The 16,987-nt window shown below is 42.9% G+C and overlaps 1 protein-coding gene across 9 annotated transcripts in view; it reads left to right on the forward strand.

The window, feature by feature from the left end:
- Positions 1 to 16,987, forward strand: part of BMPR1A (bone morphogenetic protein receptor type 1A) — a 348,175-nt gene that overhangs the window by 131,931 nt on the left and 199,257 nt on the right. For all 9 annotated transcript variants that reach the window (XM_068258612.1, XM_068258616.1, XM_068258613.1 and 6 more), the window contains exon 4: positions 8,665 to 8,827. In XM_068258612.1, the coding sequence (XP_068114713.1) occupies positions 8,665 to 8,827 (163 nt within the window). The remainder of the gene's footprint in view (positions 1 to 8,664; positions 8,828 to 16,987) is intronic.

A 16,987-nucleotide genomic window follows, 5' to 3' on the forward strand; every position in this document is an offset into this window, starting at 1 on the left:
AAAAATTTGTTTTACTTAAAAGGATCTGGTTGAGAGATTGTTAGTCAGTTTTGTTACATGTTGCAGTGCTGAGCTTATAAAACTTGGACAGAAAGAGGAGTGTATGACAGGGATGAGGTCATCTTGGGCTGCAAGAGTAGTTTTAAAGTGAGATTCCACCCTTGTTGAAAAAAGGTAACAAGCAAGAAGGCGCAGCACATCAAGAGCTCTAAGAAAACTATTATTTCAATCCAAGTCACATGACATAGTATAATGAGGCTTTTTGTAAAATGATTACACGTATTGGTGGTACACATGCCATTTGTTGTTGAATGTATTAGTAAACTTTCCATTTCAGTTTGCAGCATGCTGTACATGCTTCAAAGGGCTTTGCCACTCAGATAAAATTATTTTCAAGGATGAATTTTATGCATTTGAATTTTCTATATTAAGTACTCACTGGCCAGAAATGTCACATTACCTTCATGTTTTATTAGCTACACAAACTGGAACATTGTAAGTAGTATTCACCTGTAATATCAGAAAACTGATGCACCCCCAAAAGCCTAAAATGCTAAAGTCACTGGGAGGGAGAAGGCGCCCCAAAAAATAAACATGGATGTAATAAATGTAAAATGTCTTACCTCTTAAGAAGGGGCAACGCCAATATTAGAAAGACATTTTAATAATCCGACACAAAAACGAGAATGCATTTTGTGGAGCACAGTCCGCTTCCTCTATCTTTAGGCATTTCAATCTCTGCACCTTGGCTACCCAGACACTACTTTATTTGATCTGAGGAAGCAGACTGTGCTCCACGAAACGCTTCATTATTTGTGTCCGATTTATTACAATTTCTTATATTGGCGTTGCCCCTTCTTCTTAGTGGTAAAATTTTACATTTACTTCATCTATGGTTATTTTTATTAAAATGTGTGGCTTGGAGCCTAAAGCTTGATACACACATCCAGTTTTGATTGGCCAAAGACTAGTCACAGAGGTGCCTGGCTCTTCTACTGACCACATATGCTATTGCTCCGTTGTTATTGCCTGACAAAGCGGGATCAAACATGCGCACCGCGTTGTGTATTTGGAGTTCATAAATAAAATATATTGACTGTCTTTACTACAGTCGTGTGTTTACTTGGAGGAGGTAAGTCCACTATTTACCAACAATTTGGTTTTTAAGCTCATTTAGCTTCCTTTTATCATTTTGGCGCCTGTGTTCGCCAGCATAATATTGAGTCCACCCTGGGTGGAAGGTTGAACCCCCTTTTTCTCATCTACAGAGAGCGACTTCTTATTCCTGACTGGGGTCAGGAAAATCTTCCCACCTGCCTTTACAGTGGTTGCCTAATGGTAACCCTGGTTTGTGAGTATTAATATTTACTCTATCTAGTAACCATTTACCAGTACATATTACACTATTGTGGCTCTTGATGTTCCTTGTTTTTATTTAGATTGTGTAGGTAAGCTCTGATGCTACATGGTGGAGGTAAAAAAACGCTAATCATCATTTAACAGGTTTTATATACTAAATTCCCCCGGAATAATAACTGAAATAACTGAGGAGAACTGCAGTTTTTATACACCAAGGCCTCTTTCACAGTAGGACGTTGTGGTTTGATCAGGGCTGTGGAGTCGGTACAAAAATCCACCGACTCAGACTCCTCAGTTTAGGATTCCTCCGACTCCTCAGTTTAGGATTCCGCCGACTCCTCGACTCAGACTCCTCAAATTTGCATATTACAATCTTGTTGATTGAAAGAATGTAACATGAAATTCGTCTCTTAACTGCCAATGCTTAGGAATTTTAAGACAACTGAAGTGAGAAGGATATGGAGACTGCCATATTTATTCCCTTTAGTCATAGACTAAAACTAGTCCTTGGTAAGAGTACTTGTAAAAGGTACAGACCCGGAGCAAAGAACATCTATCAGGCCCTAGGCAATGAAACTGTGGGTACATGTAAGAGTGATGTGCAGGTACTCTGCAGGGGGATAAGGAGATTCTTCCTCTATTACACATTCTTCATGCACAATCTGAACCAGGTTTATGGGTGATAGACAACACCTCTGTGTTCAATGTGCACAACATTCTCAGAGGATTCCCTGCAGCTCTGTGGAGAGTGCATATGTAGAGTATAGTACTACTGTGTAACAAAGTAAACCTGAGACAGATGAAATTAAAGTTGTATACAGCCCCCTTCAGGCTAATCATAATCAGTCCCTCCCTGTCCTCCTCCGCCATCTGGATCTTCTGCTAGGAGTCCAGGTACTTGAGCCAGTCTGGCGTAGTGCACAAGCACACACTCCGCCGCTAGGAGCGTACTACACCTGCGCAGCACTATTGTGCAGGTGCAGAACGCTCCTGGCTGTGGAAGCGGCAAGCGGCCGGACTGCGCTGACTGGCTGAATTACCAGGACTCATAGCAGAAGATCCACGTGGTGGAGGTGGACAGCGAGGGACTGATTAGCCTGAAGAGGGCTGGAAGAAGCCCCAGGTATGTATAAAACTTTTCTTTTCATCCTTCTCAGGTACCATTTAATTCATAGTCACCAAACCAAATTTTAACAACATTTCAAATTATTTGATTTCATGAGCAAAGAAAAAAAGCAAAGCAAAAAAAAAAGAGTACATTTGCATAAATCAGAATCAACGCAGAATTATTTCTATCTTATTGACCATCTCTATTAGTGTCACAGCTACACATCAGGCTTTATACTTACAGCATAGATGTTATTTTGTGTATATCTAAGATTCCTGTGTACACATCATATATACAGTCACAATCAGATGTGTATATCTGACTTTAAAAATACGGGGACTGCTTTATTGAAGCAGCACAAGTAACTAATTTTGATTCGTTTATTTTATTTTTGTGGACTAAGCACAGCTATTACTGTATGTATAAATTATTTATGATGACTATTATCTGAGAAATAGAAAATTGTATCATACTTTCTATTTTAATTACAGTTTAAATTCATTCGGAGTCGGTGCATTTTTTCCCGACTCAGACTCCGACTCCAGGCACTCAAAATTTCCACGACTCCCGACTCCACAGCCCTGGGTTTGATGCGACGTTAAAGTGAATCTGAAGCGAGAATAAATCTCGCTGATACTCTTATATATAGCAGGGGCATTTTTCCCCTGCTAAAACGCCGCTATACCGCCGCTGAACGGGGGTCTCTTACACCCCTGCAAGATCTGCAACCAACTTGATTGTGGATTTTGCTGCAGCTGGAGGCAGAGCTAATGGCTGTAGCTCTGCCTCTCAGCGCATCTATCAGCGGCGGATCTCCGCCTCTCCCTGCCCCTCTCAATGAAAGCAGACTGAGAGGGGCGGAGAGAGGTGTCGATCGGCGCTGACAGACGCGCTGAGAGGTAGGGCTGTAGCAGTTAGCCCTGCCTCACCAGGAAGTGCTCTCCGCGCTACACGGAAGGGATTTGGGGGGTAAGGGACCCCCGTTCAGTGGCGTTTTAGGCTCCTGCTATATATGAGAATCGGCGAGATTTATTCTCGCTTCAGATTCTCTTTAGTCTTAAAGTCGCAACTCAAATTACAACGCAATGCCCCAAAAAAGTTGCAACTTAATGCCCTGTTAGTCGCATACAGGCAATGAAAAGTATGTTTCCAAGTCATTACTGTGCATGTGCAAACAGTCCAACACAGCTAATAACGTGTGTAATGCACTGCATGCAGTATTTTCGCTTAACGTGCAGCGTTAGTCACCAGCGCAACGTGTGCACTGTGAATGGGGCATTGATTTTTCATTGCAGTGAGTTATTCTGTGTTAATTGTTGTTTTGACGTGCGACTTTAATGTTGCAATGTGAAAGAGGCCTAAAGGTGGAATTATATCTATCTATCTATCTAAATAATTTTGCAGCCCGATCCACCATCCAATTCGATAATGTTTCATTAAGCGTGTGTACCCAGTTTTAGTTGCTACCGAGCTTTTTATCCCTAATTTTTGTTTCCGTTTGTGGTTTAAATAAAATTAATAAAAAGCTCTAAACCACTGGCTTTGCTCCATATTATGTAATTATGATTATATGGTAGGCTGAAGATGGAATTCATTTTAGGTCAACAGTAGGTAGGATAACTACACCGGCAACGAGGAGTTAGCAGACAGGTTTTTAATTGTATGCTTATGCCACAATGCAATCTAGCTATAAAACAAACCTGTGGAGGTTTGCATAACTTACAGGTGAAAAGCTTATGTACTGGCCTGGTCCTATCCCACCTCCTAGTTATGACATCACCAGGCTTCTGCACAAACACTGAGGCCTTGCTGTGAGCACAGAGGGAGGATTCTTCTGTTAGTGATGCTAAAATCATTTATGCTTATACCTCCCTCTTCTATTTGACTTACGGGCTTATTTATAAATTTGCATAAAACATTTGATGTTGCATCCTGTTTAGAAATGTGATGATGCTTTACATGTTCTTGCAAGAACAGGTTTGCCAATTATCAAGTGAAAAAATAGGCTGTAACATGCACCAATGGATTGTACAGTGCCCGCAATTAAAGAGAAAGAACTGAACGTCATCCTAATCAGTAGCTGATACCCCCTTTTACATGAGAAATCTATTCCTTTTCTCAAACGGATTATCCGTGGCCCCGGTTTGGCTGATTTTGTGCTGAAACCCCTCCCACACTGTGATGTCAGCACTGAGGTACTGACATCACACTGTGGGAGCCTTATTGCTGTGTGGGAAAGAACAGCTGTTTACAACTGCCAAAAAAAGCAAACAGCATCTCCTTCCATTGATAACACCTGCCAGCAGTAAAAATGTCAATATGTGATAAATGTCAGTATGTAAATCTGGGAGAGGAAAGATTTTACAATGAGCAAACACTGACTTAATCATTTATACATAATTATTGTAAAAATTAAGAACTTTTTTCTTACATTTTTTTCGCTGGAGTTCCTCTTTAAGTACTACGAAAGCGCAAGAATGACCAATAATTGGAACCAATCTTTTATACTTCATTCACTTTTAATCAATATTAACAGGAAATGAATGAAACCATTTAAAAACCTATAGTCCACACTAGTCACCATTTTTTTGTCGAAAAATCATTCGCTCTGTAATCATCACCTTCATGGCTCAGTTATAAGATTGGTGCTAATTATTAGTCGTTGGTGCCCTTTTTAGATTTGCCAGTTATGTTGCAAATGCTATTGGTGTCTGTAGGGCTGCAGAAGAGCTTGTAATCTGTGAAAGGAAGGCCATACAACAAAGATCTGACTGTAAAGAGCTAATGGGCAGCTGGTAGTCACAACAGTGGTGTTCCTTCATTGCAAAGAGCATCAGCCTATGATAAATAGTGTGTTTTTGCATACCTCTGTGAGCAGCAATGACATGGGGCAAGGTACAAAGTAGTGATATACAATATATTTGCCCATATTGTGACTTAAAGCGGATCCGAGATGAAAAACTAACTATAACAAGTAACGTGTCTATATATCTTATCTAAAGTTTGGATAGTTTACACAGCAAATCTAGCTGCAAACAGCTTTAATAGAAAATGATTTCTTCCTGTGATACAATGAGAGCAGCCATGTTGTTTGTAAACATTACAAACAGGCAGGCTTATCTGTATCTTGAGCACTCAGCCTGTGAAAAAAAAACTAATCTCCCCTCCTCCCTCCTCCCCTCTGCCTCTGAAATCAATGGCTAGTAACACCTCCTCCTGCCCAGACTGAGCTCCCATGAGCCCTTGCAACAGTGCCAAGGCTCTCTGAAAACCTGTGGGCTTGGTTTATTTTGTTTATAGGGAATTAGAGTATTAACACAAAAACAAAAAAGTATTTGGCTTGAGGAATGCCCTATAAACAATAGGAAAGGAACACAATTACGCAATAAGTAAAAGTTCACCTGCATGCATTTTAAGCACGCTACATCAAAGATTGCATCCTCTACACACATATCAATTTCTCTACCCTGAACATGTATAAAGGCTTGTGCACACATCCAACCTTATGTTCAACAACCGCACAACAAGAGGTTTACCTGACCAGTACATACACACACGACAACCACCTCACTTAAAAAAGCGTGCTAGCTAAACGTCAAACTGCATAGCATGTCTACATTGAAAAAACAACAAAGTTGTTCAAAAGACTTGTACACACATTCCAACCTGCATGATAGTTGGGCAGATTGATCCACCGGTTGGATCTGGCAAACAATCTGTTATAAGTTGGTCATCTGGTTGTTTCCAAGCTGTACACACACCCAACTTATTTTCCAACAGACAAGTTTGAAAGATAGTTGGACAGATTGTTGGGAAGTGTGTATGAGCCAGCTGGCCATACACTGGCCCGATTTGCCGCCGTTTCGACAGCAGATTCGATCACTGGGATGGAATCTGCTGCCAATCGTTTGCGCTACACGCCGAATTTCGATCCATTTCGTCCGATCCCGTCGATCGCTCCGTGCGGAAAATTACCGTCGATCGCCCGCGGGTAGGGAGCGCGTCGCTAGCGGCGTTCGAGTGCCCGACGACCGACGCGATAGAGCGGCAATACATTACCTGCTCCGCCGGCGCGACTGCCCCTGGTCACCGCTGCTCCGTCTCCGCTCTGGTCTCCGGCATGCTTCAGTTCCTCCTGCCCGGCAGGAAGTTTAAACAGTAGAGGGCGCTCTACTGTTTAAACTTCCTGCCGGGCAGGAAGAAGTAAAGCATGCCGGACCTGGAGACCAGAGCGGAGACGGAGCAGCCGTGACCAGCGGGTCATGCCGGCGGAGCAGGTAATGTATGCGGGCGGGAGCGGCGGCAGCAGCACCACCACAACAGATTGTGAACGGTTTCAGGCTGAAATCGGTTCACAATCTGTTTGCAGTAAAGGTGGCCATACGATCCCTCTCTGATCAGATTTGATCAGAGAGGGATCTATCTATTGGTCGAATCTGATGGCAAATCGACCAGTGTATGGCTACCTTTAAGGTTAAATCAAAAAGGTTAAATCAAAAAGACCTACAGTTCTTATGCTGGGCATACACAGCTCGTTTTTGAGCCATTACGATGGCTCGATAGATAATTTCCAACATGTCAGATCTCTCGCCCGATTGTTTCGCTGCTCGATTCCAGTTTGCAGTGAATGGAAAAAGATAAGAAAAATGAGCAGAAGATAAGAGAATTGACTGCGGAATCGAGCTGTGAAACGATCTAATGGGAGAATCGTGCTGCAAGAACGAGCCGTGCATGTCTAGCATTATACAAAGTAGACTAAAATCTAACAATGCCCACCAAAAATGAACAATTATTCATTGGCATGTGTGCACCAGATCTGACAATAGCTAACAAGCAGCTCAAAAAATATTTGTTGACTACTATTGTCAAACGATTGTCTGTTGTCTGTGTAGGTAGTTTCAGTAAAACAGATATGCAGATATATGTTTTAATGCAAAAAAAAAAATGTCGGATGCTAAGCTTATGCATGCCAATTCCTGACCCAAAATTAGAAATGAACTGGGGAAGGGTGTCTTCTTATTGCAATATCCGTTTGCATATGTTTACCTGAAAGAAATGTAGCATTCTGTATGTGGAAAAAAGGAGAACTTGCAAGTTTGAAGGCACCTTGAAACCAGGGATGTGTTTTTGAAGTCGGAGCAATTTTGGGTACAGGGAATCTGTGGTTTTATAAACCGAGTAGTTGGAGTTCCAAGTTAGGATGATTTTTTTTGTACTCTCTCCACAGCCTTTGCTTGGAACATCACCCACTTGTGCTCCTGTTTTCAGTGTCTTAAGTGTTTACAGTTTATCTGTTACTAAGGACATAATTAGTACTTAGTTCATTAATTAAGTTCAGAAGTCATAATGACCATGATTACCATAATCCTTCCTGATGTAGCTGATGGATGTGTGGATTTCTTTTTCAGTGTAATCTGATCAGGCTTCAAAGTTTTGGTCTCTACAAATAGAGAATTATTTTTTGCTATGCTTTGTCATGTAAAATGTCTTCAGCACAGGAATTCATGATGACCCATAATACCTCATATATGCGGTCAAAAAAAATGCAGGGGTCAAAACTTGAGAGGATCTGTTTATGTGCTCTTATCTAAACAATTCTCTTTGCATGCATGTTAGCATTTTAGTGTTAAATTTGCTCATGGATTTCCCATTGAGAAAATTACTTTACTATTTGCAGTGGGGAGTGATGGGTGATCTTGGTGGAAACGTAGAGGAAAAATCATTTCAGTGTTCAGTAACACAGTTCAGTCATCTCCACTCTTGACAGTGTGGTGAAAAAAAGGTACAAAAGCACTTCATGGGTACCAAAACAACTTGACATTGAATACCCCATTTGTTTAGCAGGGGTTTGTTTTTGGTGGGGAATTTATTTAAATTGCCCAGAAAGAGCCCATTGATTCCTGGATAACATATAAAGTGTAGGCAGATCCTGAGATACTGTGCTTGCCAGGAATCAAGCTCACTGGAAACCACTAGCTTCAGTGCTCCCATAGCCATGTTCGGAAGAAGCTTGATTGCTTATTAAACTTGATGATTAACTTACTATTTGGAGATAATTGAAATGATCAATATGTTGGCCATGTTTGTACCTTGGATTAAAGAACTCCTCGTGTACTTTTTAGATTTAATATCTAGGTGATTGCATTAACTTGTTCTGCTTACCTGTAACCAGATTTTCTACTTGCTTTTTCCCTTAGGCCAGAATTTTGACATCTTGCCTCACAGGACTGGAATGAAATCAAACGCTGACCCTAAGAAGCAGGAAAATGGGGCCACAATAGCGCCAGAGGACACACTGCCATTCCTAAATTGTTACTGTTATGGTTACTGTCCAGAGAATCATAAAAATAACACATGCATGTAAGTTATACTTATTTTATGGTTTTATTTGTTTTGTTGTTGTACAAGAAGCGAGCTGTTTATAAAGAATGACTGTATTTAACAATATCACCAATTTACCAGATATTTTACAGAATTACCTATTCAGGGAATTTTAAAGGGAACCTTAACCCTGGAAAAGAAACAAAGTTTCACTTACCTGGGGCTTCCCCAAGCCCCCTGCAGCCATCCTGTGCCCTCGCCGGTCCTCGACTGCCCTCAGGTCCCCGCCACGGGTTAGTTTTGTTTTCGGCCCCCGGCTATGCGTATTCTTTGCTGTCCTGCATAGACGTACTGCGCAGGATGCGCTTAACGGCGGGAAGGTGAAGGAGAATATGCGTGGCCGGGGGCTGAAGTGAAACTAACCCGCGGCAGGGACCGAAGGACACTTGAGGACTAGCGAGGGCACAGGACGGCTGCAGGGGGCTTGGGGAAGCCCCAGGTAAGTTAACTTTTTCTTTTCCATGGTTAAGGTTCCCTTTAAGGCGGTATTTGGTCCTTACAAGTCTTTTGGGCTTTATATCACCCTCTTAATTTAAAGGACAACTGTAATGAGAGAGATATGGAGGCTACCACTTTATTTCCTTTTAAGCAATTCCAGTTGCCTGGCTGCCCTGCTGATCCTCTGCCTCTAAAGGCGCGTAGACGTTGAGCGGATCTGTCAGAAACAGTCTTATCAGTCTGCCGACAGTGTGTACACACGTGCTACTGTCGGCAGAACGTCCGCCCGCCCGCCCAGTGGGAGGGTCTGACAGACCCGCCGTTTGCTACAGTATGGCATGTGTATGCACCTTAATACTTTAAGGCACAAGTGTCGAACTCCAGGCCTGGATGGCCAGATCCATGCCGGTGTTTAGGATGGACAGAGAAAGCGAGGAATGTGTTCTACCTGATGGACCACACCTTTCCTGATTCAGACCCATCCATTAATTTGAGCAGTGTCAAAAATGTGTGAGGACCTCGGCCCTCAAAGGACCGGTTTGACATCCCTGCTTTAAGCAATAGACCCTGATCAAGCATGCAACAGATCAGATGTTTCTGACTTTATTGTCAGATCTGAGAACATTAGCTGCATGCTTGTTTCTAGTGTTATTTAGACACTACTGCAGCTAAATAGATCAAGAGGGCTGCCAGGCAACTGGGAATGTTTAAAAGGATAAAAATATGTCAACCTCCATATCCTTCTTACTACAGTTGTCCTTTGAGGAGGGAACTGTATTTAAAGAGACACTGAAGCTAAAAAAAAATATGATATAGTGAATTGGTTGTGTACTATGAATAATTACTAGAAGATTATCAGCAAAGAAAATATTCTCATACGTTTTTTTTTAGGTATATAGTGTTTTTTCTAACATTGCATCATTCTATAATATGTGCAGATTACACAACACTCAGCATTCAAAATGAGTCTTTCAGAGCAGTCTGTGAAGTAATGACCTCTCCTCTAGCAGAGGAAAAGTAAACAGTCCAGGAACAGTTGAGATAATAAAAGTCAGATAACAGCCCTCTCCACGACTAACTTAGTCGGAGAGCTTAATGGCTTGTTTGCATAGAGATAACAACTGGAGTTTCTCAACTCTTCCTGTACTGGAAACAATTACACTGATGTATCTGATCTTAATGTTTTATTTCTTAGCTGTACTACACATACAAATCATAATATCATAATTTTTTTTCGCTTCAGTGTCTCTTTAAAGAGTACGGCTGCAATACCCTTTCTCAGCCTTCTATATGCCCTCTACCATTAGCTTATAAAATGCCAAGTCTGTTCTGTGATTCTGTGCAGCCCTGGCAACTGCAATCATGTGACTCTTTCCAGGGTTGTTAAAACATGCCATTACTGCAGTCTCTTGGATTGCAAACCTCTTGCACACTTAAGATAAAAGGCTTAAGGTAGTAAACTCTTAAAGGCCACATTAGGAATGTCTGAAAATGTACACTACACTATTTGGAAGCATTTGGGAAATGCATCTGGCCAGCTATATGAGCAGCGGTATAATTCTTGGAAGATTTGAACACTTGGCAGAAATTTAAAGCTGATTACAGCTTTGAGGAGAGGTAGGTGCAATTTTTTATTGCCATTGCATTTCTCTTTCAATCATTATAAGCATTGGCTTGAAAGTGTAATGGTTAAAGCCTCATCTACATGCTACAATTTTCCATCAAATCGGATCCATTAGACAGATCTATTACATAATTTCCAACTGGTCCAATGGAATTGTTAGATTTTCAATAGATTTTGGGTACTTATCAAAGCAAAATCTATTGCAAAATTCATCTGGAACAATTTGGACATCTACACATGATGCAATTTCTTTAGATCTATCTAATGCCTAGTACACACCATACAATTTTTTTGTTAGGTTTTCTGTTATGCTGGGTACACACTAAGATTTTCTGGCCGATTTACTTCCAGATCAATTATCTCCAACATGTCCAATTTGCTTTCCGATCGATTTCCGAGCATTTTCCGATCAATTTCCTATAGAAGTGAACAGAAATAGAGCGGAAAGCAAATTGGACATGTTGGAAATAATTGATCTGACAGTAAATCGGCCAGAAAATCTCAGTGTGTACCCAGCATTAGATTATTTTCTGTAAAGTACTGGTAGAGACTGGTCATTATCTCTGGTGCATTGTCTTCTGGTTATCTCCTACTGAGTAGAACAATGCCTAGTTGCTAGGCAGATAAGATGGTTAGATAGATAATTTACAACATGTTGGAAATCTATCTGGCAGGTAAATCTAACAGAAAATCTAACAAAAAATTGTATAGTGTGTACCTAGCATTATAGAGTCGTCTATCTGATGGAAAATTGTACCGTGTAGATGAGGCTTATGCTGGGAATACACCATACAATTTTCTGTTATGCTGGGCATACACGGTTCGTTTATGCGCCGGAATCGAGCCGCACGATAGATTCCGGCCGGATAGATTCTCGTCCCCGCGGGCGCCTGCATCGATTCCCGCTTGTCCCCGCGAGCGCTTCTTATCTTCCGCTCGTTTTCTCCCATTGTTCCGCCCGCGGGTATCGAGCGCGGAATCGATCCAGGCGCTGATCGGAAACGTTGGATTTTATCAAACGAGCCATCAGCGGCTTGATTGATAAACAAAGAAGAACCGTGTATGCCCAGCATAAGATTTACCTGCCAGATAAAGTTCAACATGTTGGAAATGTATCTATCTTACCATCTATCTGCCTAGCAATTAGGCATTGTTCTACTCAGCATGATATAAACAGAAGACAATGCACCAGAGGTAATGACCATTCTCTACAGAAAATAATCTAATTATGCATTCTAACAGAAAATCTAACAGAAAATTGTATGGTGTATTCCCAGCATTTAAGCCCAATCTACACGATACGATTCTTTATACGATTTGATTACGATTACTTATTCGGGATTCGATTCGATTTGTCATTGCAAAACAATGGCAAATCGAATTGAATCGAATCCTGATTGGACATGTCTGATTTAATCGGATCTTAAATAGAATCGTAATAGAATCGTATAAAGAATCGTATCGTGTAGATTGCGCTTTAAACGGATCCGAGATGAAAAACTAACTATAACAAGTAACTTGTCTATATATCTTATCTAAAGTTTAGATAGTTTACACAGCAAATCTGGCTGCATACAGCTTTAACAGTTTGATGATTTAATCATGTGATACAATGAGAGCAACCATGTTCTGTTTGTCATCATTACACAGGTAATCAGCAAATACATCTCCACCCCTCAGCCTGTGAAAGATTCACTCCCCCTCCCCTCTGCCTTTGAAATATCTGGCTAGTAACCTCCTCCTCCTGCCCAGACTGAGCTCCCATAAGCCCTTGCTACATGGGTCTGATTGCATTGGCGTTCTGGAGAGGCTGTGGGCAAGGCTTGTTGAGTTTATAGGGAATTAGAGTATTAAAACAAAAAAAAAGAATTTGGCTTGAGGAATACTCTATAAACTATATGTAAGGAACACAATTATGCAATGAATAAAAGTTCATCTCGGATCCACTTTAAAGGGATACTGTAGGGGGGTCGGGGGAAAATGAGTTGAACTTACCCGGGGCTTCTAATGGTCCCCCGCAGACATCCTGTGTTGGCGCAGCCACTCACCGATGCTCCGGCCCCGCCTCCAGTTCACTTCTGGAATTTCTGACTTTAAAGTCAGAAAACCACTGCGCCTGCGTTGCCGTGTCCTCGATCCCGCTGATGTCACCAAGAGCGCACAGCGCAGGCCCAGTATGGTCTGTGTCTGCGCAGTACACTCCTGGTGACATCAGCGGGAGGGAGGACATGGCAACGCAGGCGCAGTGGTTTTCTGACTTTAAAGTCAGAAATTCCAGAAGTGAACTGGAGGCGGGGCCGGAACATCGGTGAGTGGCTGCGCCAACACAGGATGTCTGCGGGGGACCATTAGAAGCCCCGGGTAAGTTCAACTCATTTTCCCCCGACCCCCCCTACAGTATCCCTTTAAGGGCTCTGCCTCTGACACAGGAGACCAGGGTTTTAATCTCTGCTCTTCTTGTTCAGTAATCTAGCACCATTCAGGGCAAGACTACCTAATGCTGGGAATACACGGTAAGATTCTGAGCCATTTAGATGGTTCGAGAGATCATTTCCAACATGTCCGATCTCGCGCCTGATCATTTCCACGCTCGATTCTGCATGGAGAACAATGGGAAAAGATAAGAAAAACGAATGAAAGATAAGCGAATCACCTGCAGAATCAAGCACGGAAACCGATTGGGCGCGGAATCAATCTGCAAAATCAACCAGTGTTTTCCCAGCATAACACTGCTACTGCCTGTAGAGCACGTCCTAGTGGCTGCAGCTCTGGCGCTTTGAGTCCACCAGGAGAAAAGTGATTTGTCTTGTCTTAAGGGAAATTTTGCAAGTGCTCCAAAAATTGGATAGTAAGCCCACAGAAAAAGCATTTGAATTTTTTCCTGTGCACATTATGATCTGAAGTGGGAACAATTTGCTTTAAAGTAAACTTGTGGGGAAAAAGTTAGACACTTACCAAGGTAGAAAGAAAACTTAGGACAATCCAGAGGCTTCCATATCCTCCTCGACCTCACCTCTTCTTGCTAGGACACTATGCTTTGTGGCCGTGCTACCCTCCTTGTATGAGTTTGCATTGCCCCTGCGCGAGTTCTGCCTGTGCAGAAGCATGAAGCTTGCATATGTATGGAGGTTAAAGCTGTGGCTCAGAGGAACTGTTACGGCGCAGACAGGACTTGGGCGACCGCACTCGTACACTGAGGGGAGTGCGGCATGAGGGAAATTTGACAATCTTTTGTCACTGGGGTCAGAGATGAAAGGGAAGCCTCAGTATTATCCAGACTAATTACATTTTTACTTGAGTTTCACTTTAGAAGAGTTTTACCTGCAATTGATTTTGGCACAGGCAGGGTCGGTGATAGTTCAGTAACATAAAAGTGCATACAGTTGATACAATACATATGCAGTAGGTAGTATATACAGTGCATACAGATACATACATTAGGTGCATTGCATATATAGGCACAGAATGAAAGCATAGACAGGATACATATAAAATGGACCCAGGAGAAGGACTAAGGGGATAATCCGCTTCCAGCTAGGCACTCAAAACATTTCTGCAGTGTTATTTTTAATTAGATGCCCCACGGTCTGACCCAGGGAAGAGAGCGAGGAAAGATAGGAGTGAGAGAGAGAGAATAGGTTAAAATTACGTGAGTCCCCTTAGGATTCCGATGTAATAGCTGGTTAGTGTCCTGATCCTGCCTTTACCCCCTTGACTGCGTGTTGCGAGTCCTGAATCATGTGCGTGGGTCTAGCCATGGGTGAGCAGGGTGAACTGCAGGGACCCTTCTGACTACCGTGATTTTGTGGCCTAGTATAGTGTGTGTGTGTGTGTGTGTGTGTGTGTGTGTGTGTGTGTGTGTGTGTGTGTGTGTGTGTGTGTGTGTGTGTGTGTGTGTGTGTGTGTAGTAGCCACAAGGCTATGACCCAGGGGCAGGGGATCAGAGAAACCAGTGACTGCTGTGGTGAGTGGCTCCTCTTACCTACTTAGGTGTTGTGGAAAATGAGTTCGCTGAACCTGTTGGAGAGGGACCGACCTGGCTAGCTTCTGGATAGAGCTGATCAAAACAAAGAGCTGCTGATTGGCCAAAAGAGCAAAAAGGCTGGGTCCCAGGGCGGCCTGGCTGAGGCAGATGGCTTCCAGCAGAAGGCTTCTGTATGGTGTGCTGGCAGGGTGAGGTGGCCTGGTGTGTGGTGGCTGCAATGTATGCAGGCAGCAGTGGCAGCGGTGTCTGGCTTTTTGTGGCGGTGAAAGCGGCCACTGTTCCTTTAAAAGACACATCCTGGTTCCCCTGGCAGCGGCAGTGTAGAAGCCACGTGGTTCATTGACGTGTATGCAGGAGGCGGCTCCGTCGGTATTGAGGTAGAGCCCAGGTTCCCGCATGCCTTGCTGGCTGTACGGTGTCCCCAGGCAGCGGTGGTCGAGTGCTAGAGCTGTGGAAGCAGGGACCGGTTTCCTCTGGAGTAGCATCATGTCTTCAGGCAGTGTGGTGTCCCTTGGCAGCGGCGCTGAAGAGGAGTTCCCAGGCAACGGCAATTTAGAAGGCAGCAGTGGTGGTAAGGAGTGGCTGAGGCTGGGGCCACGTGGGTCATCAGCTGAGCTGACCACGTGGTGAGCCAGACCTTAGTGGAAGTGCCATGACACCGGAGCACCGGGTACCAGAGTTTCTGCCATCCGCCCAATGGTGTGGCGGAGCTGGAGGGAGACCACCAGAGCAGTTTGGCTGTGGCTCCATGGGGGGGAAAGAGTGAAAAAAGTGGTGTGAGACGGAGCCCTGCCAGGTCCCATTTTAGTGGAGAGCTTACCTTCCTTGCTTGGTATGTATGTTGTTCTTCCATGGTCATTTGTAGATTTGTGTTTAGATGGCAATCCCATTTTTCCTGGGGCTGGCTTTTAAGTAATTGGGTGGGACTTGGCAGACATTTTAACTCCAGTATCTTTGATTTGTGGCAGATCAGGTCCACCAGGATGTTTCTTTCTTGAGAAAGTTTTCAGCAGGGTCAGAAGATCTGTCTTGACTCCTGACAAAATCAATTATTCCAAAGCTGTGAGGCTGAGGATACTGGCTGCTGAAGGTGGCCATACACTTATAGATTTGCAGCAGATTCCACCATCAGATAGATTTGTCAGATGCCTGTGCAGTTGAAACTGACAGGAATCTATCTGATGTGTGCCACACACTAGGAACAGATTTCCAATAGATTTCAGAATGAAATCTATTGGAAATCTATCTAAATGCATTATTGGACCATTAGATCCAATGCAACTCTATGGGCCGTGGATCTGCTTCCAGCAGCAGGTCGACCTAGAGTTTCCATCCTGTCAGATCAAATCCATCGAAATCGGCCGCAAATCGATCGATCGATAGATTTGATAGAATCAATATCTGATCAATTTTATAGAATTGATCGATCTCTGAAATTAACCAGTGTATGGGTCCCTTAACACAGAAAGCGAAGGGTGGTGAAATGGATTTGAATGTGACTGCAGGGTAGACATCCAGTTTTATGATAAGTGCTGTTAGCATACCCCTAAGCATTATCTTGTGTTCACTGTCTGCTCCAGGTAACATAACCGTTAAAGTGGTGTATGTGTGTGTGTGTGTGTGTATATATATATATATATATATATATATATATATATATATATATATATATATATATATATATATATATATATATATATATATATATATATATTGTTTTTGCTTCTGCTGTTGTACATGGGGGCAGCTGCTTGCCTCCATCTTTCTGACCTAGCCTTGTATGTCCAGGCAACTACAGGAAGTGTTGCTGGTCAGAAATAGTTTCCTGTGCTCAGTCCTCCAGTGCTGCATGTGCAGCCTCCTACACTGTCATCTCTGAACCTAGGAATGCTGGAGTGTTGGATGATACCAAGTGCGTAACTTCTTACCAGTCTGCTTCTGCATTACAGTATTGGGTTGTGCCGAGAGAGGCCAGTGCAGAGAAACTGGGGCCCTAAAATGGGGGACGCTGTATCGGGGGTACTGTGACTAGCATTATAATGGATTTTGGTCCTCATTGTACTCTTGGTTGTACTCTTAGGGCCCGTTTCCA

This window comes from Hyperolius riggenbachi, chromosome 10 (assembly GCF_040937935.1).
Source record: "Hyperolius riggenbachi isolate aHypRig1 chromosome 10, aHypRig1.pri, whole genome shotgun sequence".
NCBI lineage: Eukaryota > Metazoa > Chordata > Amphibia > Anura > Hyperoliidae > Hyperolius > Hyperolius riggenbachi.